Source organism: Manduca sexta, chromosome 6 (genome assembly GCF_014839805.1).
Source record: "Manduca sexta isolate Smith_Timp_Sample1 chromosome 6, JHU_Msex_v1.0, whole genome shotgun sequence".
In the NCBI taxonomy this organism is placed as follows: Eukaryota; Metazoa; Arthropoda; class Insecta; order Lepidoptera; family Sphingidae; genus Manduca; species Manduca sexta.
In genome coordinates, this window is record NC_051120.1 from 131,693 (window position 1) to 158,261 (window position 26,569).

General features: G+C 35.0%; 2 protein-coding genes and 1 pseudogene across 3 annotated transcripts in view; all 3 read right to left on the reverse strand.

Moving 5' to 3' along the window:
• Positions 1–16,914, reverse strand: part of LOC115451603 — an 18,229-nt gene extending 1,315 nt beyond the window's left edge. Inside the window, exons 1-5 of one of the 2 annotated variants that reach the window (XM_030179963.2) lie at positions 16,305–16,914; positions 15,199–15,347; positions 14,365–14,598; positions 13,840–14,078; positions 10,643–10,965 (exon numbers count right to left, since the gene is read on the reverse strand). In XM_030179963.2, the coding sequence (XP_030035823.2) occupies positions 10,743–10,965; positions 13,840–14,078; positions 14,365–14,598; positions 15,199–15,333 (831 nt within the window). In that variant the 5' untranslated portion in view covers positions 15,334–15,347; positions 16,305–16,914 and the 3' untranslated portion in view covers positions 10,643–10,742. Of the gene's footprint in view, positions 1–10,642; positions 10,966–13,839; positions 14,079–14,364; positions 14,599–15,198; positions 15,348–16,304 lie in introns of those variants that run through there. The other variant, XM_037445851.1, reaches the window with a different exon arrangement.
• On the reverse strand, positions 16–6,255 carry LOC119192007 (annotated as a pseudogene).
• A 170-nt stretch (positions 16,915–17,084) lies between the features above and the next one.
• Positions 17,085–20,597, reverse strand: LOC119192142 (plasminogen activator inhibitor 2, macrophage-like; the record flags this gene model as incomplete). Its single annotated transcript, XM_037445982.1, is given in 6 exon segments — positions 17,085–17,499; positions 18,052–18,190; positions 18,556–18,741; positions 19,070–19,275; positions 19,576–20,287; positions 20,476–20,597. Coding segments are annotated over 6 exon segments (1,541 nt in total), but the record flags the coding sequence as incomplete, so codon positions are not given.
• Positions 20,598–26,569: the final 5,972 nt, after the last annotated feature.

A 26,569-nucleotide genomic window follows, 5' to 3' on the forward strand; every position in this document is an offset into this window, starting at 1 on the left:
CGCATAGACATCACGGGCGCATAAACTAGCCCTAAGAATTCATATGCTTCGCCTTAGTAATCAAAATTAAGGCACTAATCCGTAAATTCATCTTTCATGCACCAATAAATGCATCAGCAACATTCAATTTAGAACAGAGTAACAAAACAAACAAAACAGAACAAAATATTGTTCTATTTTGTTTGTTTTCAACACATCACTCGGGCGTATAAAAAAATGTATTTAACTTTTTGATATTATTTGTAAAATTTAATGCTCAGATAAACATGCTCTAGCTTGATAAGCGCCACAACTGTATGTTAACTGTAGTAACATAGCCTTGAACTTTGAATAACAAAACATTTGGCACTGGGCTGCATTCGTAACCTATGACATTAAACGTTAACTCTCATAATATCCAGGGTCCGTAGCCATAATGTTTTTCTAGTCACAAACGCTAACTTAGAACCGTATTAATATGCACCTTAGTTCCTCTCAAGTGCATCAGCTGAGACGCTGTCATACGCAAGTCGACATCTTAAGAAAGCTGCTATAAATAATATATATGTTAATGACCTCAAGTGACACTTTAAGTCACAATGTGACGGATTTTGACAGCGGACTTTTGCAGTAGCGTCATCTCAGATGAGAACAAGCTCTTAAATGACATCTTAAGCTTGGTTCATTAAATAGTTCAATACATTAAATGTATACTTGAGATTTTACTTAAAGGTCAGATTGATTTATTAATATGACATAACCCAACTATTGATTTATTTTTACGTTATGTCATATTTATACATTTTGCCTGTTCTAATAGCGGTAACGATTGTATTGATTATAACATTCTTCAAACCGGAACGCAACAATATTCACATATTACAGGATAGCAGCAAACATAGACAATGCAGTGGTACTTGTCCAAATAGACTTGCACATAGTACCTACCGCTGTATATTGACTCTTTAAAACGTGGAATAATTGTATTATAAACCCATATCGTTTTCCAGCCTTTTACTATATTAATTTTATTGACAATGAATTACCAAAGACCTACACTGTAGGATCCATTATTCTTGCCATAAATAGAGGAATAGACGATCTATTATCCCATAATATAGCCAGGAAAGGCTTGTTGGCTCTGAAATATAATGAAGGCTCATCGTAAGATAATGCTACAGCCGCAAAAGATGTAGCGGCAGCCGCCGATCCCCTCTCTCATCGATTGTTAGAACAGCTGAGTGCAAAGCTGATGAAACTTGAGGAGACAGCGAGCCATGTGATCCAAGATTATAAAGTTCCGCTTGTTGGGTAAAATGCTGGATACACCCATCTGGAATAAAGTAGGTTGTTTAGCTTGTTGAATAGTATTGTCATAAAACATCTTGCAATAACTTTGACACCATTTAACAGTAAAGTTGAAATATTATGCTAACTTTGTCAAATTCGGAATGATGATAGTACATATATAAGTAGTAGGTAGGTACAAATTAGTACATATAATACATACACGGTTTTGATACAGGATGTAAAGACAGAAATTAAACCAACCTTATTCAAAACTGGTTCCGGGGAAATTTAATATCGGCTTTGATAGAAAACTTAGGTAATTCCAGTGCCACGTCTTTGGGTGGTAAATCCAGGAAACTGGCCACATCTTCCATGGAAAGTGATGAAAGAAGTGCGTCAACATTAGATGATTTAAGCGGTAAGACGACGATAAGAGAGTATTCGTTGTACTGTTAAAAAAAAAACATAGATTTTAAACAAAGTTACGGGCAACTAAATAAAATTAAGAGAACCACTTCAAAGAAATAGAATAAATGAGAAACATAATAAATAATGTAACATTTTTTTAACTTGTGCCAATCAGGTGATATTGTAATTATATTGTTCTCCTTAATCATAAGGATAGTAAAAGTATTGGAGCAATTATGTCAATACATTTCCTTTAACCAATTTATCTAAAAATAAATCTTTGATTGTATGTAACTAATCATGTAAATAGTGAAAGTATTAAATAAATCCTGCGTAACCTACCTCGAAGGGTAAAACAACCACTTTTGCCATGGCAGGCTTGTGAGTTCCAGCTTTGAAATAACGACGTGTTTGCATAAACGATGCCACCTTCTTTTCACCCCCGTTTAAGGTGAAATTGCGTTTTTGTGTGGCTTGTTCCCTAAATGGAATCTCCCACAACCCCTTGAAGTATACAGCATTCACCATCACCATCTGCGTATTTCCACTGAGATCATCTGAAATTTTAAATAATAATCTATATATTAGTATGCGACGAAAAAAATAGGCACTCTTTTTTTAAGTGCGTGTACGTATGAGTGTAATTAATTTTCATATTGAAACGAACTGCAAGAATATTAAATTTAAAGACCATTTGTAGGAAACGAATAAATAGGACTGGATGACTAGGACGAATGAAAGACTGCCTCGGTGGCGTAGTTGTATTGCATGTCCGGTACAATAGCGCTCTGAGGTCCTGGGTTCGAATCCCGGGTCGGGCAATATTGATATTTGGGTATGGGTGGGGTGATATTTGGGTTTTTCTGCTCAGTATCAGCCCGGAGTCTGGAATTTGTGCCCGATATGGCAATAGGCTCGCCCCCTATCACATCATGGGACGGAACATACTTGGCGAAAAGTGGGTGCCCTAGTTGCGCCCTCTGCATACCCCTTCGGGGATAAAATGCGTGATGTTATGTATGTATGTATGTATGTATAAAATTTACCTGGGCTAACAAGTTTGTCGATTTTATCATTAGTCTTGGAAGCAATCCAGCTGTTGATATTTTGGGCGGCCAAAGCTGGTTTTCCAAAATAAGTCGGTGTCAAATCACTATCAAAGTTGTTAACGGCTATCCTTTTGAACTGCGGGTTTAAGTTGAAATTTTCGCTTAAGAACACGTTGTTGGCCGTTTTTAAAATGTTTCTTGAATTACGTTTCTGTAAAAAAAAAATATTTTAAAATATTTCGAAAGGATACGGATTCAGACTTGGGAACCAATCTACTGAATAAATGGTGTAAATTATTTATTATTTGCAATAATATTTTTGTTAGTTGTGTCTCCTGGTATGTAATAATTCTTTGTGATTTTTATTCAGGATATTGGTTACTACATCAATGATTAAAACAGTTATTGAAAAATACAAATAAAGGTGAAAAAAGTAGATCAAAACATAAACCTATTACATCGTTACTTCATAACAGTTATTTATAACCAAAATATATTTTAAACTTAACAATCGGACTTAAAATATTATGTTAATTACTTAACATGAATACATAATTAAAATCAACATTACGTACTTTACTATATAGTATTAGAGATGTTGCTTTGATTTTCAGTGTAATCAAGAATATTGAAATGACAGTGAGTTGCATAAAGAAATTTGAAATAAGGAAGAAGAGATCGTATTTGTATCTCGAAAGGGTTATAAAATGTTTATAGTCACTACATAACGCGTATGGATTCAAACCAATTTTAAGACTTGGAGCTGTGCTTGAATAATATTGAGTGTGCTGCACACGGCCACGATTTTAGAAATATAAATAATAACTTATATTAAAAATAATAATATGTAAAATAAAAACCTGTATTTCTTCATTGACTTTCTTAAAATCTCTGCTGATTTCTCTGGAGTCATCTGCAATGCTCTTGTTATCTCGTCTAAGGTGTTACCGGCGCACCTTGCTGCAGCATTGCCAATAAAATCGTGATGGAGAAAGGCGACGCAGCGAGATTCCCAGATTGCTCGGTGGCCATTTGCTGTAAACACCGTCCAAAACTAATTTGAGACTAAGTTTCTTAATGTTAAAGTCCACTATTAAATTTTCAATAAATTATTCGTATACTGGCGTTATTGAATTCGAAAAATAAACCTGATATTGTGTTATGTTAATATATTCCCGTCACATAGGACACACTTTTCTGATAACGATCCAGAAGTTTCTTCTGCCTAAGCCTACGGTCATAAGCCCTAACCTTTTTTGTGCAAACTGGTTTCACTTTCTTTGGAAATTATACATAAGTTTCTAAATAACTTCCGCTATTACGTACTATTTACAAATAAAATAAATCATGCCTTAAAGCTTCACCTTAAATACGTTAACACCAAAGCTTGTAGATGCAGGCCCCGAATGAAAAGAGCTTGTTGTAGGTATCATTGGTGATAAGGATTTGAAAGAAGTGTCCTGCGTTGGTGATCTAGTCGGACTGTGTACTCCACCATTTATCTGTGGCTGTTGTTCTCTTTGGGATTTCGTAGTTTGTAGGGATGCTTGTATATCGAACTGCGATTCAAAGGGTCCTCTAGTATTGGTTTGCATATTTTGATTAAATCCAGAACTCCTAACAAAAGGCCTCATGTTATCGGCGAAGAAAATGCTGTTGGGGTCAGCGTCATTGTTCAATGGTATTACATTCAATTGTGAGTGTACTCCCAAAGAGAAGTAACAAAAAAATATGCCTGAAAAGATAATATTACATTTTAGTCACGTTTAAAAGCAAATGTGTGCATAAAGAAATATCGTTAAAGCAAAGTTTATAAAATTTGGCAATATAATAAAAGCTGCAAACTTTGTCAAGTTATTGAGAAACTCTGCTTAAGCAACTGTCGGTTTGTTAGTAATGCAGGTTCTCCGCAACACGTTAATGAAGTATTTTACAAATTAATTGAAGATACATCATATTTCTCTAGTGGATAGTAAACTAAAAATCAGATCAAATTATGCCAAAAAACATCACATTAATGCGAGTTACGATTCAATAAATACAGCAGTGCTAACCCTGGTGAAAATTCTACGCGTGGAGGTTTTTTTTATTGCTTTGGATGACAAGACGAGCTTGCCATTGGCCTAATACTAAGCGATACGACCGCACATAAACAATAAAAACACCAACCAACATCTTGAATTACAAAGTATTGTTTGGTATTCCAATGCGCTCGCCAACCTGAGACATGGGATGTTAAATCTTATGTTCAGTAGCTATACTGGCTACAATGTCCTTTCAACTGGATAACAACAATGACTACACACTTCTGCTTGGCGGCAGAATTAACATTACGGTGGTACCTATCCAGGCGGACTCTCACAGATGAGAGACTTACCACCAGTGAAATGTATGGTGATGATATACTCGTGTTCTATAATTATATCTTGAGTCTATCATGGTTATTTACTTTTTGATGGACTAAATATTATAGTAGTCAACAGCCAGAGGATTAGCTACTGCCGTATCAGCCGTATCAGTGACAGTAGACAGTAATACGGTACCCCCGAGCTTTGGAGCTTCTTTTCGTCCATACCTACATTAAACTAAGCAGGCACCCAAAAGTTCGCACTGCTCTGAAGGGCCCCAACAAATTTTAGATATAGGGCCCCTCTGTGGCAAGCTACGTTACTGTCATCAGCTTTAAAAGCAAAATTCCAACCATCGATTACCAGGCCGTTATCTTCTTGATAAACTTGTATCGTAAACCAGTTCATTATTGTCCTCGAAACTGCAAAAACTAGATGTTTAAACGCATGTTTATCCTTAAAGATGCAGCCAGATAGAAAATCATACCTACATATTCTTAAAGTAGATAGGTACGGAGGTATTCAAAACTTAACATAATGTAAATACTTACTCGTCATACGACATTTCACAAGTAAAGTGAAATGTAAGCAAAATTGCTCTGAGCAATATATTCCCAGGAAATCCCAAGGGCATTCCCTTGCATATTGGGAAAACCGTTCCATAATGGACGAAGTGATGAACCTCAATATATCCCATCTCAAGGAACAATAAAAACCCACTACTGAGACTAAAATACCATCCCAAATTGACAAATACCTACACGGATATTGCGAGCTTAGGTAAAAAAATATATTTTTATTCCGATTGAAATCTGAATTACGCGCCAAATGGAAACAATGCAAAACGAATGAACAACACATACGTTCACAGTTATTGAAATGATGTTCACTACGACGATTCGTAAAGGTCTCTACTGAAAATACAAGTTTTAAACAAACATGAAATTTACAAGTTAATAATAAATATAAGTACTCACTTATTAATATCTTCATATTTGCAAATTTATGTATGTCCAATGATACATCGATGAGTCACTAAATATTCTTAATAACCACTTTCTTGATTTTGCAAATATTATTTTCGCCAAGACACTCCACACGTTGTTGTGTCGGTGTCTACTGGTCGAATGAACACACAGATATAAAATCCGTTTGAGCACAATTAATCAGACAAACATGCAAGATACTATCGTATATTTGAGCACTAAGGTTCATTTTGAAATAAAAGGCGGAAACGTTTGCGTAGGCATTGGGTTTTCCGTACAAAATCAAGTTTATTCCTTTAAATAAGACAAGTATAATGAACGTGATGTTGATGTTTTATGTATAAGAGGAAAAACAATAGTAATGCGTGGAGGTATTAACTATTATGAAATATCCATATTCCTTTGGGTGGCTCGTGACGAACATGATAGTGGATTTTTTTTAGTGGGACATATCAAAGTCGCATTATATACATATAGAATATACCACTTCGATTAAGTTCAGGTCAAGTCAAGGATGTGATAATTTAAGTGTATGAACGCAAACTAATTGGACGGGTTTCTATATCATAAATTCAGCATAATTTAAGTTTTTTTTTTTGGGTACCAGATCCCACAGTGAACACCGACAGAAACCTGCAAATGAGATACTGGAATCTTGCGGCTTAGCGACTGCCGAAGCCTGAAGGAAAGTTGGAGGGGGTATTTGGGGATGTGGAAGGAAAAGGAACGCTCTTAAAATGTATCTAAGGGAGAAGGCCAGGAAATTTTCGCGAGCCCTCATAGGCCTCAATGTGAATTGGCAACTATGAGGTATACACACTGGACTGTGTGTCTAGGGCCGCGGCAAATGTCCTCCCGTGCATGGGCGTGCATTTGGTGTGATGACCGAGCGCACAAGAATTGTCTTCGGGGAGACATTATTTTAGGTTAGGTACAGGGATATCACGCATATTTCACCAGCTATGTTCCATGTTACTGTTGAAGAGCATATTGCTATTCATCTGACACGGCTCCAGTGTCCCGAATCCTGGCTGATACAGAGCAGAAAAGTCCTACATCGCTAATGTTCATATATACTATATTTCTATTAGAATACAGCAATCCTTACGAGTTTGTCGTTCGCCCATAACTATTAAAAAGACCATCTAATAACTTGAATTACAAAGTATTCGTTGGTATTCCAGTGCGCTCGCTATCCTGAGACATGAGATGTTAAGTCCATGTCCAGTATAGATATTATGTCCAGTAGTTACACTGACTATGATGTTTTTCAAACCGGAACACAACAGTGACCACACACTGCTGTTTGGCGGCAGAAATAGAAAATGCGGTGGTACCTACCCAGGCAGACTCTCACATATGAGAGACCTACCACTAGTGAGCTACCTTTATGTGACACAATGTACAAAATGGAATGTAAATAAAGCAGCAATTAGTATTTATTGCATTAATTTTCTAGTATTAGGTACGTGCGATAGATAAGACAATGATCGTCACATCTCTCAGGTCACACATTTATTCTGACCCCGTGCAGATAACTGTATGCACTTAAATACTAGTCATGTTGACAATACTGTGAGAGTAGTCTGAATAAAATATAATAGTTTAAAATGCTTATTGCTAATCGAGCTAAAAAGGAGAAAATAACTTCTAAGTACAAAGAATTTATATTACAGTAGCAGAAGGTTGACGGATCAATCATAGTTAAGTACCTCAAAATAAAATTATAATAAACTTGAAGTTATTAACAGAATAATTTAACTCAGAGTAAAAAGCGTGGGGTGCATTTTACTTCGTTTTCATAATTCTCTTCTTATAGATAGTAGCCAATAGAATGATTATAATACATACTATATCAAGCACCCAAAGATACAACCCAAGCTAATAAAAGCGTGTTAAAAATATACATCAATCAATATCAATACTCCACCAATTCAATTCAATACCTCTTGGAAAACTTCACAAATTCAAATCAAATCAAAATGTATAGAAACGTCGCGATGCAAAACATACAGAAAAGTTAGGGCGCGGACATCACATGAACATATCGGGTGCCCTATTGTAAAACACACAGAAAGGACGGGGCACCGTCGCGAGCGCCGATGGACGGGTGTGCGGGCGGGCTGGGGCGCGGGTGCCGACACTCGCACGTCGCTGTCACACAAAACTACTTATGTCTGAGTAGTTGCGACGTGTTTCAAGAAGGAAGATCATTGTATATTAAGTGAAAATGCAGGACCAAAATGTATTCAACGTTCAATTTTGTAGTTTAATTGAAAATCATCCAGTTCTCTATATTATTATAATAGACCAGAGTATTGCAATAACCCTCTGTAGATATATTAGCGAGATACACCAGTGCTGATACATCTTCATATTCGGAAGAAGACATGTTATCGTCTCAAAATTGGATAGCTGAAAACCGTCATCTCTCGCGGCGCCCAGCAGCACGTCCGAATCTTTTCTTATAAAAAATTACGACGGCGCCCCGTCCGTGCTATGACTGCGCCCCACGTCTTTTCTGTGTGGCCTGCACCTTATCCACTGCCACACTTACAATCAGAAATACACTCACGCACGCGCCTTATTCATAACGAATTACAAAATGAATAAAAAAATCTGAAAAATAAAGATGAAAATTTTTGGTGAAAATATTCGCTATTCATGGTCAATTTTTGCACAATGTTAGCAGAGATGAAGACGAGTAATATGTGGTTTCATTTATTAACGTAATCTCATAATTTCCCGGTATCACTCCATTCATTGGTAAACAGGGAATTACCATTCTTCAGATAAAGCAATATATAATTACTTAGGATATGCATTAGTATAAATACAGATAAAAAAATACACTCTTTGCGTCACTTATACGAAGTGATACCTAATTGACAATTTTCCTCATTTCAAATGTCTAAAAATATGTTTTGGAATATACGTACTATTTGATAAGTAAGTATCATGTAAGGTTGGATTAATTTGCATAGGCAATAACTGTTAGCATGCTAAATCACATATTTTAGCATTTCACAAATTAAATACAGTTGCTAAATTTTGTGAAGTGCTAATTAATTCTTGCGTTAGCGCGCTTCGCAAATGCAGCGCAGTCGTGCGCGCCCTTCATAGCGCCCGCAGGAATTATTCTTAAAATCCGTGCTAAATGCTAATGCGACCTGTTTTAAGTAGAGGAGTGAACGAGAAAAAAGGCGCGTGAGATGCGTTGCGGGGAGTGACTCATTGGATAGTTAATATTTTTAGAAAATTAGCGATTATTAGGCCGGGTAATATTGCACTAAACATAATTTTATGAAAATCTTGCACATTCTACTAGGTACCTATAATACTCATTCTATATTCTATAATAAACAAATTAATATTATAAATTTTTAATAAAATGTATAGAAGGTAAATTGGCGTTAAATAAAAAAAATGAGCCTTAAACTTAGTCCGTGGATTGCGCGCAAATTGCTAATTCTACATTGGCATTTTAATTTGCGAATTATATTTCCCACAATATTAATTCATGCATCATATTAGCAATTAACATGGTTATTTAGCATAAGCTAAAACATAAAAATTAGCATGCTAATTAAATAAATTCGAAATAGCATTAATTGCCATCTCTACTATCTCGGACACAACCCAACTGCATGTAGGAGGCTGTGGAGACAAATTATAGAATTACCATCATGATCATTATTAGTTCCATTATCAAGCAACGCAATCATGTGTGGGTTTTTCTAATGCTAACGGTGATGTACGTGCATTTTATAAGTAGGTACTAAGAAATAGAAGACTCAAAAAAAATGTATAGGTATATTATAAGAGATGTAATTGACAATTGATGACAAAGAGTAAGTCCAGAGTTGCTTTTTGTCCTTCTTTTTCGGGTAGTCATCACTTACGTAGGTAGTGAAATCAATACTTTGTAATTCAAGGTTTTAGATGGTGTTTCTACTGTTTATGAGCTGTTGTATCGCTTACCATCAGGCGACCGCAAGCTCGTCTCGTCATTCAAGGAAATAAAAAACTTGACCAGTTATAAGGGCAACTATGTTCACCTACGTGGCTGATAAAATACTTTTTATTGTATTTTATACTACTCCCGTGAGTATGGATCACATAGAGGCAATATACGCCAAGACGGCAACCGGTCATAAGAATCTACCCCAAAAGAGTTGTGCCTCGAAGTTATTTCTACTCTCTGTCCTTATTTATTTATTTATTTTATAAATTTTGTTACAACGACGGATTTGACATTCTCTCCCAAAACAAAAAGTGTGAAAGAAAAGTTCGGTACATTAGAACAATAACAAATCAAACAAACACACATAACGCCTTCGTCTCCGAAGGGATAGGCAGAGGTTCTACCAGTACACCCACTTTTCGCCATGTGTATTCCGAATCATGTTATCAAAGGGTGAGCCTATCACCATATAGGCCCAAATCCAGATTCTGGGCTAATACCGAATAAGATAACCCTATATCACTTTGTCCGATCCGGGATTCAAAACCGAGACCTCGGAGCGGTATTCATACCGCGCACGCAATACAACTTCATTTCCGAGGCAACAAATAAAACAAATTTGTTATTAACCGTTTATTATAATTTGCTACGCCTTCACATATTCATACAAATTCCAAACAAAATTGTCACATTAACCCTACACCATATATGTCGTACGTTAAAATATGTTAGCTTGATCTCTCTTTATAATCCTAGTATCCATAACAGACAGCTCGTTCGCTGCGTTTACAATTCTTTGGGCGATGTAACTCGGAGGTATCCCGTAATGTTCGTAGGGCACTTTGTACTCAAATATCGGGGCTGCGACGGTCCTGACAGCTCTACGAAGCACCGAGCACGTGTATAGAATATTGACAGCTGTGCACTCGGCCGATTTATACCTGAAAATAATCAAAGGGATATGACAGTGATGGACTTGTGATGGCCGGATAGGACCAACGTACAAAAGGTTCAAAATCAGCTATAATGGCCCACGTAAGTGAGTCGCGTTGCACGATCAGTTTTGAGCTGTCCGGCATAGTTGTGTCAACTGACAAAGACGAAGGTAATCTGGATGTCGCGCAATGACTTTCCACTCAAATACAATATCAATTTGCCTTGACGGTAAATAATAATTATCAAATAAGATTTATTAAAACTTCAAGAAAGACAGAAAAAAAATATAATAGCTAGGCAGCTGCAGGCGCATATCAGCTTTCATAAAGTTTTCTATTAGATAGCCTATCGATTCGTGTTGGTTTCAAATTAAAAATCATCTTTATTTAAGGAAGTGACATACACAGAATCAAAAATAGTGGCATTATCATTATTAAATTATTAAAACAATGTCACCATCTTAAAACATATGCCAAGAATTTTTTTGACCCTGGAATTTCCATATACGTAAAACGCGATTAACTTTACCTCAAATTACAAGATAAAATGTAAGTATAACAAAAATAAGCATGCAGTTTATAAAACGTACTTCATTATCTCATGATTAATGATTTAAACCCTGACCTTATACCGAAAATGTCTAGGTAAATGACGATTATCATATTTTCTACAGTAAAGATATCTGAGTAAAGATATTTGTATATTTGAAGTCAACGTGTCAAACAGCCAGTATTAAATTCAATTTGTTTAAAACTAGACGCAATCAATAAATTGATGTATTCATTAATTCAAGGCCTTTTATCTCGCAGGGAAATAACGCTTCATCGCTATCATCACTTAGGGATGAGTGGAACGGTTTTGTTGGTTTCACCGGTCTTACGGCTCAATGTCGACACTCGGGAGTATATTATCCTGGCGGTCATTGGACCGAGTCCCTAATCCCTATATACCCTACACCGGCATACCAACCAAAACCCGCGGTGAACTTCTCAGGCGAATTCGGGAAGGCCCCGGTGTATAGGGTTACCACACACACATCATCACGCATTTATCCCCGAAGGGGTATGCAGAGACGCAACCAAGGTACCCACTTTTCGCCAAGTTTGTTACGTCCCATGATGTGATAGGGGGCGAGCCTATCGTCATATCGGGCACAAATTTCAGACTCCGGGCTGATACTGAGCAGAAAATCCAAATATGACTTTGCCCGACCCGGGATTCCCACCCAGGACCTCAGAGTGCTGTCGTGCCGCGCATGCAGTACAACTACGCCACCGAGGCAGGTAGGGTTACCAACCATACTATAGTATATAGTATTGTAGGCCTGCGTGCTATATACTGTTGAAGAAATGCACCTCAACATTAATTTTTGAGTGATGGGACAGCGTGTATCCAAACTTTTATATAAATCAGTAACAATTTTTTTTTTCAGTTTTTTTTTTTGCTTTTTCCATAAAATACTATATTTTTTGCTATACTATAGTTTATCACCGAAGAAGCGTTGGCAACCCTACCGGGATATTTTGTTATGATAGCTATATATGCACAATCGTCACTAATTCATTCAAGTGCTGACGATGACCCGACTGATTTCATTTCGAATGACCATTATGTCGACCATGAAAGCTGCAAAACCTTCAAGACGTCGGTAGAAAAAAAAATACAAACACCGCGATAAAATTTCAAGACCTGAGTTCACATCTTCACTTCTTTAAAGAGAGGACATTTATGGTTATGGAGTCTCCTAACCCAGTTATTTTTATGTTTTATACCGGTTTCTACGGAGATATCAGTACCCTTAACACGAATTTACGCATTATAATCTAGGTTAGCGTTTCGGTAAGTAAATTTTGGAAGATTTGGCACACACACGGCAGCATGCACATTGAACGCATGTAAAAGTCGGGCAGTAAATCGCGGTAACGGTAAACCTTAAATGTATGGGAATGGGCAATACGATTTTATTTCTTTTTTTTTTATTTATTTATTACGATTCTGTGAACTAGCCCATTGAGCCCAATTTCTTTTTCTGCCACATAGCAATGCCTAACTATATAGAAATACCTAAACGTTAACTTACAGCCCGTCGAAACAACATACTAACAGATTATATACAGTTGAAATGTTTACTTTTGTTTCTTTAAACTAAAATAGCTAGGTAACTATCCTATGTAACGGAGTGTCGAATATGATTTTTGGTAAAGATGAACATGGAGCTATTAATCATTATTAAAATAATCTATGTAGTATATTATTTATATGCTTTGCGTAAAATCAAATGTATAAATATTAAAAAAATAATTAAAAGTTGAACACATAAAAAGTATCTACACATAAATATTTTTTTTTAAAACATATCACTAGTACACAGTGCAAATATAAAACGCTTCGAGGATGAAGTTACTAGAGTTACGGGTGTCTTGATCTCAGTTCAACATTCAGTTTTGATATTGAATAATCAGTAACAGTTAGCGTGACTTTTATTATCGAGTTGTCTGGAAACTCCGTATCAAGTTGTGATAGGAAATATGAATAAGCGTTCTATGCGTTAATAAATATTCGTTACAATATTTTATTTTATACATTCATTTGTCGATCCGGAGGAAAATAACAGATTTCAATTATATTGTCAGCTATAAACTTGATTCTTACAACTTCGTGATGTTGATTTAGTCAAGCACTTTTATTTATATACGAAGTAAAATAGGCGCCTTCAGTATTAACTCAGGTAACCAATCTAAACTACTAGCTGGTTTTCTTTTTTCATCACAAATAATATATAAATTATCGATAACAATACGGTAAACTAAAATAGGAGTGTAGGAGCATAAAGATTTTCATTCTACATTGCTTCTTTAGTTTAACCAAAAGATACTCACACTGGACACATTTGTAGGTGTGTCACCAAATCCTTTTTCCTTAGCAACAGCACAGCATTCCTGACTGATGCAGCAGCTATGACTGACGGAAATTCTTCGCACAGATCCTTGTCAACCATCAACCCTGACATGTAGAGGAAGGTCGCAGCCACCTCGATTTCACCAGGCCGATCTCTGTCGCACCACCATGCTAGATAGTTGATGAAGTCTTGCGCCACTACTGGTTGTGTTGGGAATTTCTGATGTATAAAATATATATTTTTGCATTTATGATTATGCCTGCGCTCTGAAGATAAATCGCTTATTGTTTACAGCGCACACCACAGTAACTAAACAAAATTTTACTGATACACAGATACTGCCTCACTGAGGATTACGTCACAAGAAGATTTATAATTATAACTAGCCTCAGTACTAGAACACTAATAACTGAGTCAAAAAAATTAAAGATAAAAATAATAAGAAATTAAGGTATAAAACAAAAATAATAATAACACACAAAAATAATATTAAAATAAAACTCACCAACTTTTCAAGCACAGCTTTCTCAGCGGCTAGCAACCTTTCAGCAGTGAAAGCGTATTCAGAATAAATAACCAGTTTAGTAGCTGGCATTACTGGCCCGTGCAACTTCTGCGCAATCCAGTAACAAGCCGCTGCGACCAGCTGTATCTTATCGAACTGGACATGTCCAGTGCCCACCACGGAATCGAAGAACCAACATGCTGACTGAATTACTGCTGGATTACCGTCTGCACCCTAAAATAATTAAAATCAAATGTATATGATATAGAAACGCTTACCTATAGTACCAATGTAATTACTTAGAGCCAGCAATAATTAGCATAAGCCAGTGGACATCCACATGAAGTATGCTGCAGTTTAGTCAAGGTCTTACTGCGTGAAGTTAAACTATTTTAGCGTCGCTGCTGCCTTTAGTTGTAGTGTAAACTAGTTGTTGCTCGCGGCTTCATCCGCTTTAAAATCTCTCTCACTTCTGAAGTCTTGCATGTACCGACCTCACATAAGATTAAAAATATATTATTCCTAGGGGAGCAAGTTACCGGGATAAAAATTTGCAGACGTGTTATTCCGGTACATGGGCTATATGAGCGCCAAATTTCATTCAAATCCCTTTAGCTGTTTCAAAGTTTACATCTAACAAACATATCGCAAATTACCGTATTTATTATATTAGTTAAAGTAAGATAAGATTTATAATATTAGTAATAATAAGTCTCAAGCAATATATATTGTACATACAAAAACATTATGGATTTTATATTTAACAAACGATAGTTTAAAAACAAAAATGATATTCCATTAGGACAATAATAAACTTTGAACAAAGGCACTCACATTAAAATTCATTAACCAGTTGACTACACAAGCACGGGTGATGTTGGAAATCCGTGGGAGGCCCAGCGGTTTTGCTTCAACCACTAGTAGATAGCTAAACATTTCAGCGGAGTAATCCCGAGTTAGACATTCCATATACGACCTCTTTACTAAAACAAAACAAAAACATAACCAATCATTTGGTGGTGTTAAAAATACTGTGGATTATAGATAGATAGATACACTCTTTATACTCTTTAGGTTGACAAAATCCAAAACCCAGCATGACAAACAAATGCCTTTTTAATTTTATGTAAGAACTAAAACGTATTTATCATAATAAAGGGGCTTCTACGTATTGGATCTATGTCTCCTCACAAGCCTTCCAAACGGAGCGGCCTTCTTGCTGTAATTACCTATAGGAAAGATAGAAATAAAAATATCAGCCCCGTATTACATACTGTCCCACTGCTGGGTACGGGCTTTTACTACTGAAAGGGATAAGGCCTTAGTCCACCAGCTGGCCTAATGTGGATAAGTTGATTTCACACACCTTCAAAATTCATATAGAGAACTTAATTTTTTTTAAAAGTCCGAGGTGTGTGCTCTACGTATTTGAACCCGTAGACAATCCTCTCAGCAATCTATACCACTATCAACTAAGCTATCACCGCTAACGTATGTACTATACATATATTAATTATTGTTGATAATCATTTGCTTTAATAATAAAAAAAAAAATACAAAGGATAATTTTATTATTCAATTTTAAACTACCTTCATTATAATGCTATGGGAACATTACTTTAAGGCGATACCTCAAGGTCCATTTTCATACATTTTGTTTCACCTTTAATCTGGGTAACTAAACAAGTATTGGCAAGTAAAGAATTTAAATTCATGGATATTTCGGCCTTTAAAATTTAATATGACGAAATTTTAAAGGCCGAAATATCCATGATTATTAATTATTTTTACGTTTTTCTTTCAACTGCGAGAACTAATCACTAACTAGACGTGAATTTAAATTCTTTACTTGCCAATACTTGTTTAGTTACCCAGATTAAAGGTGAAACAAAATGTATGAAAATGGACCTTGAGGTATCGCCTTAAATTAAAATACTTACAATAGTCAGGTGATTGTAGCCTATCTTGTATCCGTTCGGTAAAATACAACCGACGTTTCGCTCTTTCTTCAGCTTTTTTCTCTTGTTTAGCCAATGGCGACAATCCTTGCAGCTCCCTGCTGTGAGGCCTTTTTAAACTACGCTTTATGTTCCTTATACGATTTGGTTCTAAGGTATCAGCTCTGACCGTAGGTGTAACAGCAATTTTCGATTCGCCGAGACAGTTTCGTTGCGTATTATCGGCGAAGTAAGTAGATTTTTTTCCGTCAATTTCTTCGTCACTTATAGAAATGATACTATTGTTCCCGTTTTCCGTAAAAACACTATAATCCCAATCTAAATCATCCCTACTTTGTCTTATTGTGACGTACCTTGTGTCGAGCGTAAAATATTTTTGCTTTTTAACTTTTGTAGTGATATCTTTGCTTGGTCCCGCTTTTATATTATCAGATTGAATGGTTTTTAATGGTTTCCTTTTAACCTCATTTGTTTTTCCTTTATTTTCTTTTAACAAATGTTTCGGTAAAGCTGGTAGCGGTTGTTGCGGTAATGGGATTCTAGTTTTGGTTTCAATCTAAAATTTTCTTTGTTGGCTTCCATTTTGAATCTTTGACTTAAAAATATAGCGTCCCAGCACGACCAGCGCGTCCGTTACACTAATGATTTATTTAAAGTATTTTTGTATGTTTTAAAAAACTATCTACCCCCAAATATTTTTATTAGGCGTATGTGTTTCGTTTGACGAAGAAAGTTTATTTACACGTTATAGAAAACAGCCAATCAGTAAATAAATAATTTATTCTTAATTATCACAAAATGTACGAATAAATAATACCTTAAACTAACTTAATCTACGCTGTGTACTTTTTCATTATCAAATGCGTCTGGATCTTGCAACGAAGAATCATAACACTGCACAGCAAAGAGATACACGAAATAAATAACGGCTTACGAACAATGGGTGGGGAAACGCAGAAACAATCAGAAATTTTTGAACCGTTAATAATTATAATGCGATTTTAGAAGTCGAAAGGAGCTGGTTGTTCAGGATCGGTGACCTTGCCGGCGACTACTACGAGGTTGTCCAGGGTGTCCATGATGAAGAAGATGAACGGATGGTCAGCACTGAAGCGACGTGGTTGCTTCACTTCAGATATTGGGATGTTCTTTGACATCTCGATGGCAGGGTTTGCAACTGAAAATATAACATTATGTCAGTAAATTTTTTCTATTCATATTATCTAGGAAATTTGCAGTACAAGAATTAAATCAGCTAAAGAAAAAAATATGAGCATCACGCATTATAACATCAATGTGTAAAAACATCTTAAATTTAATATGGATATTAGAGTAACTATAGCAGAATTTAAGATTTTAACAGGTTCTACCTTTAAAGCAATAATATTGATAACTAAAATGTTGTATAGTCCTATTAAAAATAAAATTATCATAATCAGCCTAAAATGTGGTTGGGATTTAGAAGTGTTTTGTATGTTACAATAATAAAATTTTAGATAGTTAGAATTTAGATCATCATCATTATCATTGTTTCAGCCGGGACTCGTCCACTGCTGGACATAGGCCACTCCCATTGTTGCCATAGGAACCGGTTCTGAGCCGCCTTCGTCCATCGGACTCATCCAAGAATTTAGATGTCGTTAGTATATTAAAACACACCATATACCTCACACACAACGTTGATGCGTGAAGATTTAATGTCATTTCCAAAATTTATAATAATACCAACCACTGAGCTCAGATGCCGAAGATTCAGCGTTATCAACTCGTACTGAGACATGCTGTACCAGCTCTTGCACGAACAGGCCGTCGTCTGAAGACATGCCGGAGAGGTCCGCGTCACGGGTAAAGATACTGCTCACTCCGAACTGTTGGGACAAATTTGTAATACAAAATTTTATGAAAGCCAAATTTTGATTGTTTAGTATGCTTTTATAGTTGACATGTCCAACTTATATTATATTTCTTAACTTTACCTTTTAGATCAGCTGTTTACATTTTTTCATTAGAAATGAAATAAATCTTCGTAAAATAGTCTATGGGGTCCATTATAATATTTCATTAGCAATTTACTAAAACAAAAATAGTTCCTCAAAATCCGGCATAAACAAAGTTATAAATATTATTTCCTTTAAATTTCAGCGTGAAGATGTATCTTTGAATAACTGATACATTGGGATACAATTCATTCAATCAATATAATACATTTATTACAAGCTTAACAAAATATTACCTTAGCCAACGCAGCAATCGGCTTAGTAGTAGTTTCGACGTAGAACGAAGGTATTGACAATTGAATTTCCTCCTCACGCATGCTGTCTTTGATGTCTGCCAGGGTGACAGCAGGCAAGTCAGCGATAAGGCGTGTGAGTCCGTCCCTGGACCTTGGCACTACCAGGAGCAGTGCGTAACGACCACCCTGGAAGGCAGAAATTGGTATTATTCCAAGCAAGTTTTAAGGATCTATTGTAAGCGTTGCAGATGATAAATAAATAATGCCTTATTTCGATTTCATGTTACTCATTTTAAAACTACCTAGTTATATTTCAGAATGTATATCTATAATTATCAACATATTGAACAAATACTAGCACCTTTTGGTAGTTCATAAGAAGCAATTAAACGACAGACAGGAATTTTTGGGTGATATGGTGGCGTATCCACTATCAAACGACAGAAATGTTTTAAGACCTACCAACCTTCCGTGTTCACTAGCCAAGCTATTATTTATTCAAATATATACTCACATCATAAGGAAGACGAACTGCTTCACTATCAAGAGCGGATATGTAAGAGGTCTCAAATTTGCCGATAGTCTTCATCATGGATACTTGTTTCTTCTCCGAGCTGGACTTGTAGAACAAGCCAGGCTCGACGAGTTCGAAGGGTTTCTTCCAAGAGCCGCGGAAGTACATGCCGTTGAAAATTAACATGAGGGAAGTTGACACTGAACCTGTAATAATACAATTTAAAATTTTAAAATCCATACCACACGTTTATATTGTTAAATTATTTTCTGATTTGAATAAATTTTACGTGTAATTTTAACAAAGGGCCCATAAGTCGGTTAAAGAGGAGTATACAATATTTATCATTGTCGTGCAAAGTCAAACTTTTAACTTAAATGACTACTGATTCAGTTATTGCTGAACTGTATTACTTTATACTGCTCGAATATGACAAAATATATTAAACATTAAAGCGATTTTATTGCTTATATTATACGAGTGAAATATATAAAATAATTCCATACGTGTGCCAGATTTCTTTCCAACGCTGTTAACAGAAAGACTGGAGGAGATATCATGTTTGTTGTTCAAGTATTTCAAACTCTTGGCGTGATTTCTAGCCTCAACAGCTAACATAGTCTCTTCTTCATCCGCAGAATCCTCGTGTTTTTCAAACGTTTTTACTAACTTGATCTTCTCTTTAATATTCTTAGCAGGTTTGTAATCAATGTGAGTAACATCAACTTGTTTAGGAATGTCTTCGTTGACGTACGAAATCAGTTTCTCATCAGACTCCTTGGGTGGTGTTAGTTCGGGGATGTCATCAATTTTGTCATCAGGATTCTTTTCCGGGATGTGAATCGTGAATTCTTCCTTATCATCTTCGTCTTCATCAACATGTATTTCATGTTCCGGATTGTATCTCTCGACGGACCTAACATCAGTGAGATAACAGCTCTCTAAAACCTTTTTATAGTCATCAAATATGGTATAGTTTTTGTAAATGTAGAAAAAGTTCTTAAGCTCCGGCTGATTGTATTTATATTCATGTGTGTTTTTAAGTCTTTCCATGATGTAGCGGTAGGTTCGTCTGGTGAGCTCGCGGTCTTCAGGAAGGTGCAAAGCAGTGACGAGCTGTTCCCTTGTCTCTCCTTTAGCACCTTCAGCCAAGATGGCGAGAATTGCTGAGTATCCGAGTGGCGAGAATGCAATGTTGTTACTGTCATCGATGTAGCCCTGGAGACAAAAACGAAAAGTGGATTAATTATACAGAAAGTAAAGTAACATGGTATACCACTATTCATTATGGAAACATTATAATTATTAATCTCAATAAAATTTCTTCGATGTTGTTTGATAATACTTAATTACTATTTTATCGTTAAACCAGAATCACTATCAAATAAACATTAGTTATTAGTTACCTGGAATATAGCTGTAGAAAGCTCGCTCGTTGCTTCTCCAATGAAGCTGGTTTCTTTTGGCTGTTCGGACTTTCCTTGTCGGACCCATCGTGCGCTGCTCAGGCCAACGGCCAGTACCAGCACTGGAAATACAATTAAATAAAAATTACAACGTATTAAGGAAATAATATCGTTTTTTATTACTAAAACCAATATATTGCTAGTTTGTAGAAAGAGTAACGAAATTAAAAATAAGCAATAACATAAATAACAAATGGGTATTTGCTATTAACTTTACTCTGTCTGCATATTGTGAAGTTATAATGAAGTACAGTCGGTCCAAAGAATCCAAAAACAGCGAAACAAACAAAAAGCAACTTGTTTGACTTCTAGACGACCCAATCGTCCTTACTGTCCCATTGTTGTTCTCACAAACAAGTTCTAAAAACGTAACAACTTCACATGGCGGCCTCGAAACGAGTATTTCAAATAGAAATTATGAAAGTATGCAAATTGAAGAATAAAAGTATGAATTAGCCCTGTTTATCCTTTCCAATCAGTAACAGGTTAATTTGAGTGACATCGTTTCGAGACAAGTTCTCATGTCGACATGCAAAAATGTAGGTCGAGTCCAGATAACGGTACCCAAGCATGTTTACATATAACTGTTGATCAGGACCTATCGACGAAAGTGCAATCATTAAAGTTTATTTTAAGACTAAATTAGGTTTTAAAGTGTATTTACTTAACGTGATACCGAAGATCGTTTGTTTTAAGATTAAATGAACGTGTTTAAATTTTAATGTGTATTTACTTAACGTCACACCGAAGTTCGCGATTAATGGAATTGGTATTTTGTATATACGTGCCTCTATATAAATAAATTGCTTGTGATTTATTACGCATGCGCGAATATTTCTTTCCCTTTTTCCTAACATATATAAATGTTAAAATGACATGTAACGCAAAACATTGATATAAATGTATTTATTACTAGCTTTTGCTACCAGCTTCGCCCGCGTGATGGAGTTTATCGGAATATATTTTTTCCGACTTTATTGATATACACATTATATTATGACCAAATTACACAAAATCATTACAAATTGTAGTCTATGTGTTATTCTGATGTATAACCAATATTACTGTAAAGTTTCATCCAAATCATCAATTATCATCATACTGAACACAGTAGTTTTTTCGTGAAAGAGGAACAAACATACATCCATACATACATCCATCCTCAGAAACTTTCTAATATTAGTAGGATTTATTTTTTATGCATACCTAAATTAGTATCTATCTATATTTTCTCTTGTCAGATATACAACGGATTCGACGATGGTTCATACAATTTTGCATCGACGAAGTGACAGACACATTAGTTAACAAGCCGTCTAATGTCAAATACGACCACTTTTATCGGATGATTTATATCATGATTTAGAAGTTTTATTAATAAAAACAATCCATCTAACGAACAAAAGGACAATTTTGCGTGCGTGTCATTCACAACTGCGATGAAGGTATATTCATCAAGCTTTTAGATACAGTCACACTAAATTATATTTTAATTATTACCAAAACACGAGTGTTACTCGATATCTCTATATAGCCTTTCGATTCACGCATTCAAGTTGATTCTACTTATTGAAGTTAATTTAAAATACTAATGTTTTTCCTCCTACAAACTGATTCCAAGTAATATAATGGAATTTATTTTATCCGTATTACCTGATTACTAACTCCTTTTATATTATATTCCACGAATACTTATTGAAGTTCTAAACTTTAATTTGGTAGGAAAGCTATTACTTCCACGACGAATGAATATTGTTTCCAAAATTGATATCAACAAAAAATAAACGAAAGCGGTTTTGGCGCTTCAAAACGAATTAAAACTATTACAGCCATTAGCGAATCGAGAAATTTCACACCTTTTAAATGCTCACGAACAGACGGTAAAGATAATATCGAATATTTTCAAATTTCGAACTGCATTTTGGTATTCTATTTTTAAAACCTTAACAAATGCCTCTTTACGAGGATCGTTACAACCCGTGACTTATTTCTTAATGAGGATAACCTATCTAAGGACCATATTAATAGATCCAACTCAATTTCACTGTGAACTGCGATATCACCTGAGAAGCTGTCAAATAAAGCCATTATCTTAAGATCGTTGCTATTTTATAAACAGATATCAACAACATTTCAAGTGATATCTTAAGTCACAGTATATACCGGTTTTGACAGCTAAGTTTTGTTTGTTAAACAACGCTGATTCAGCTGAATACAAGGTATTAAGTGTCAACTTAAGCTTTGTTTATTAAAAAGTTCAATACACTAACAGTCTTACTTATAAAAATTTCGCAAAGCTTACAAATGTACTCGATTCGTTATAAGTCAAAACCCGCCATCTTGCCTCTTAATAAGGTGATGTTTTTGGCAGCTATATATGCAATTCTTAACCACCTCTTAACACTAAAACAAGTTTATAAGTAAAACTGTAGCTATCGATTTGAAATTTTACTCAAAACAAATTGATTAATTAATCGTAAACTCTCCCGTCACTTATTATTATGCAGCCATTGCTCCGAAAGTCACGCCACTGCGCTTCGCATAGAACACTCAGTCAAGCGATATCTCAAAATAATTAGATATTGTTTTAATTATAAAAGTGCAGTGCGCCGCCTAATTGCGGTGGTTAAATGTTGCACGCCATGTGGCCTGCAGTCACGGTCGAGATTTGCAACGGTACCATTATGTTGCTACGACTGTGCTTGATAGTGCATTCTTGTAAGATCTGAGATCGACTTCCATTTTAAAATCACCAATGTAAGGGCAACATACGTTGTTTTAATACAATTATAACACTATCTGGCTGTTAAGGTTTTCGAAGTTTATGAATTTGATTGCTTTTGAATTTAGAACAGTTTTATTCTCAGCTCATATATTTTTTAAATCGTCTGATCGAACTTCAAACGAAAGTCTAAAATTCGATAAATACATGAAAAATGCGTATAATACTATTAGAATGTCTATGGGGAATAATAACAACTTACTATCTCTACGTGCCGTTTGTCTCCGTTAAAATCTGAAGTACGCAAATTTCAATAGCGATCTTTTTAAATATATTATTAACTGACCATATTTTATCAGCTGTAAATAGCTCACGGCACCCTGCTAGGACCATTAAGTATACAAAACTGAATACCATTAATAATGTTGATAAATTATTCTGCTACAAACGAAAATATTTATAGTTTTATTGCATCTTTATAGTCCTTGACCCTACTTTCTGGACGACTCGAGTTTTTGTAGCATTGATTTAAGCGCCAAGCTCCTACCAAGTATTTAATGGTTTTGAGATAGAAAATCAAATTGTTCTGACCCCTCACTCTAATGAAGCTAATTTTGTCAATTGTTATACTTATCAGAATCTATGACGAAGGTTTCAAAAAGGACTTAATTGTATAACCATGTCATTGACTAATAAAACACCAACCTTTTATATATTATTCTGAGCATGAACCTCCTTTTCTGAGAGAGGATTTAGGCCTCACTCTTCTCGAGGAACTAGTACAGATTATCAGAATTTAAGGGTCCACGATTATGTCACGTGTGTACTTAAATGTAACATCTTTTGTATAAAATGATTATGGAGTGCAATAAACTTTAAATTTGAATTCACATATTTGAACCATATTCGTATAACCATACTGTACATAATACATATTTATCTATCTAGAAAAAGGCGGTTTTCCGTACCACTTATCTCACGAAAAGCCAATATGACGGCTTACTGTTGCATTTCGTGTTGTGAGGGAAATTAAACATTAATAATTCTTCCAATAGTCCGCAACACAAACATGTCGCTCTAAGAACTGTCGTTATAACAAGTGGAGATAACATCAGCTGACCCACTTGCTCGTTTATATCTCTACATATAACAAAACAGCATAATCCTGTATGTTTGTACATTGAAAGAAAAGTAATAAACAGGAAGGTAAATTAATAAGAATACAAATCAGCTATTTTAGAATTATTTTTGTGTGTTTTTTTTGTTAACGCATCTACGAAACTATTGAACTGATTTTCATGTAATCTTCACAATTGGACAAAATATAATTGGGCACAATCGGATATTGGAAAATTATCCACGCGAACGAAGTCGCAAAACAAAAATACTGCCAATTGATTGCACGTTACATCAACAACATTAAGTAATGAGTACGCCAGAAATTCACTTCCTTTCTAACACACGTTGGTTCCCGGTAATGAGCAATGATAATTTTGTGAATAAACCCGAGTAAAACACGACGTAAGCATACGGTGAATGTACTTCCCTGACCTTATACTATTGTGCTTTTAAACGTATCGCACGGTCAGCCAAAAAGTTGTAGTTAAATAACGAGAATTTGATTTTTGACTTAGGCCCGGTGTGTTTACAGCGCATTGAAGGTTGGTTATTTAATTTATTGAAATTATATGTTTCGAGATAAAAATTGACGTTTTAAATTTAAAAATATAGTCGTAGTATCGATGGATATAATAAATTAGCTAGCATTCATCTATAAGGTCATCGTCCGATAAGACACTTTCGAAATCTTTATGTATTTTATTATTGTCGATTAATAAACGTGAAATCGCGAATTTAAAACCAACTCTATTAACATTCATATAAAAACAAAATCGTTAAAATGTTATCTTGTTTTGTAGGCGATACCAAGCTCTCTAAACGCATACCGCCTGGGAAAGCAATCTCGGTCTAGTCTCACAACTAAATGGAAACTAACAAAGTATGTGGCGCTATTAATATTGTTAATGATCTGGAGCCTTAGACATTTATAATTAAAAATTAATTTAATCAGGGTTTTATTTTTTTACTATTATTTTTTTTATGTGACGAAGTGTAAAAGGAGTTATTAGTTAAAATACTGGCTGTTGTGATTATTCTTAAGAATGAAGACGATTAATCAGTGTTCTTTGTTTTACAAGCATTTGGTTTAAACAGGAGTATTATGTCAACAATCATTCGATTTTCAAATATAATTTTGAAAAACTTATTTAACAATTTTACTGTGCAAAAATAAGTCACATCGTTTCCAAGTTGTTGTCCGCGAATCATGAAATCGGAGGAACATTCCTCACGTTCTTCCATCACGACTCCTATGATAGAGATTTCAAAGTGTTCTTGACATTGATCGAAAGTAAGATAAAACAAATTTAGAAAATATCCACGTTTTAATCGTAATTATAAGATCGGATTAAAAGCCGAAGCATAAGCATTGTGCTTTGCAATCAGTACATTCAAGTGAACAGAAGCAAATGCAACGTTAATATTACTATAAATATGGTTATTTTATATCCAACACACGTGTCGATGCAGTCTTGTCGCATACAGAATTTTTATTGAAATGGCGGATGTCTACGAATTATGGTGGTTGAATTTAAATGAAATTTGCTCGAGATTCCTTGATAGTTCATCACACAAATCAGTATCGCTAACAGATTTTCTAAAATAGTAAAATTTGTACTTATTATTGGGTTTAAATTTACTAAATATTATTCGAAACTAATGGAAAAGCCTATTGCTCTGCTCATCATTTTCTGTCAACGCATTTCTCCATTATTAAGATATCAAGAACTTACTTCTCTTCGGGGACTAGTCTTTCTATCTGTATATTCGTTAATATTCGTGTTTCTTATTAAATAACCCTGTAAAAATAACTGTTTTGATATCTAACATTGTCATGTAACGGTTATAAACTTTCAATTATTAATATCATAAAAAAGGGTTTATACGAATCGTTGAATTGTGACTGTGATTTAATAAAATTTATTATATTATTGTCTATCTTTACTCCTTTAAATCTAATAAGGAAATGTAATATTATATCATTAAATAACAATTGTCAAAGTCCATTTAGTTTATACACGAGCCGAATTTCAATTGATTCGTAATTTGTTTTCAAATAAAACAAATAGTAGGAATTAGTAATGACATCATTCGTTCCTCTTCATTGATTAAATTGTAAACTTGAAACAGAATAAATACTTAATCTATATATAATAAAATCGTAAACTTTCCACATTTGTAGATTAAATATTG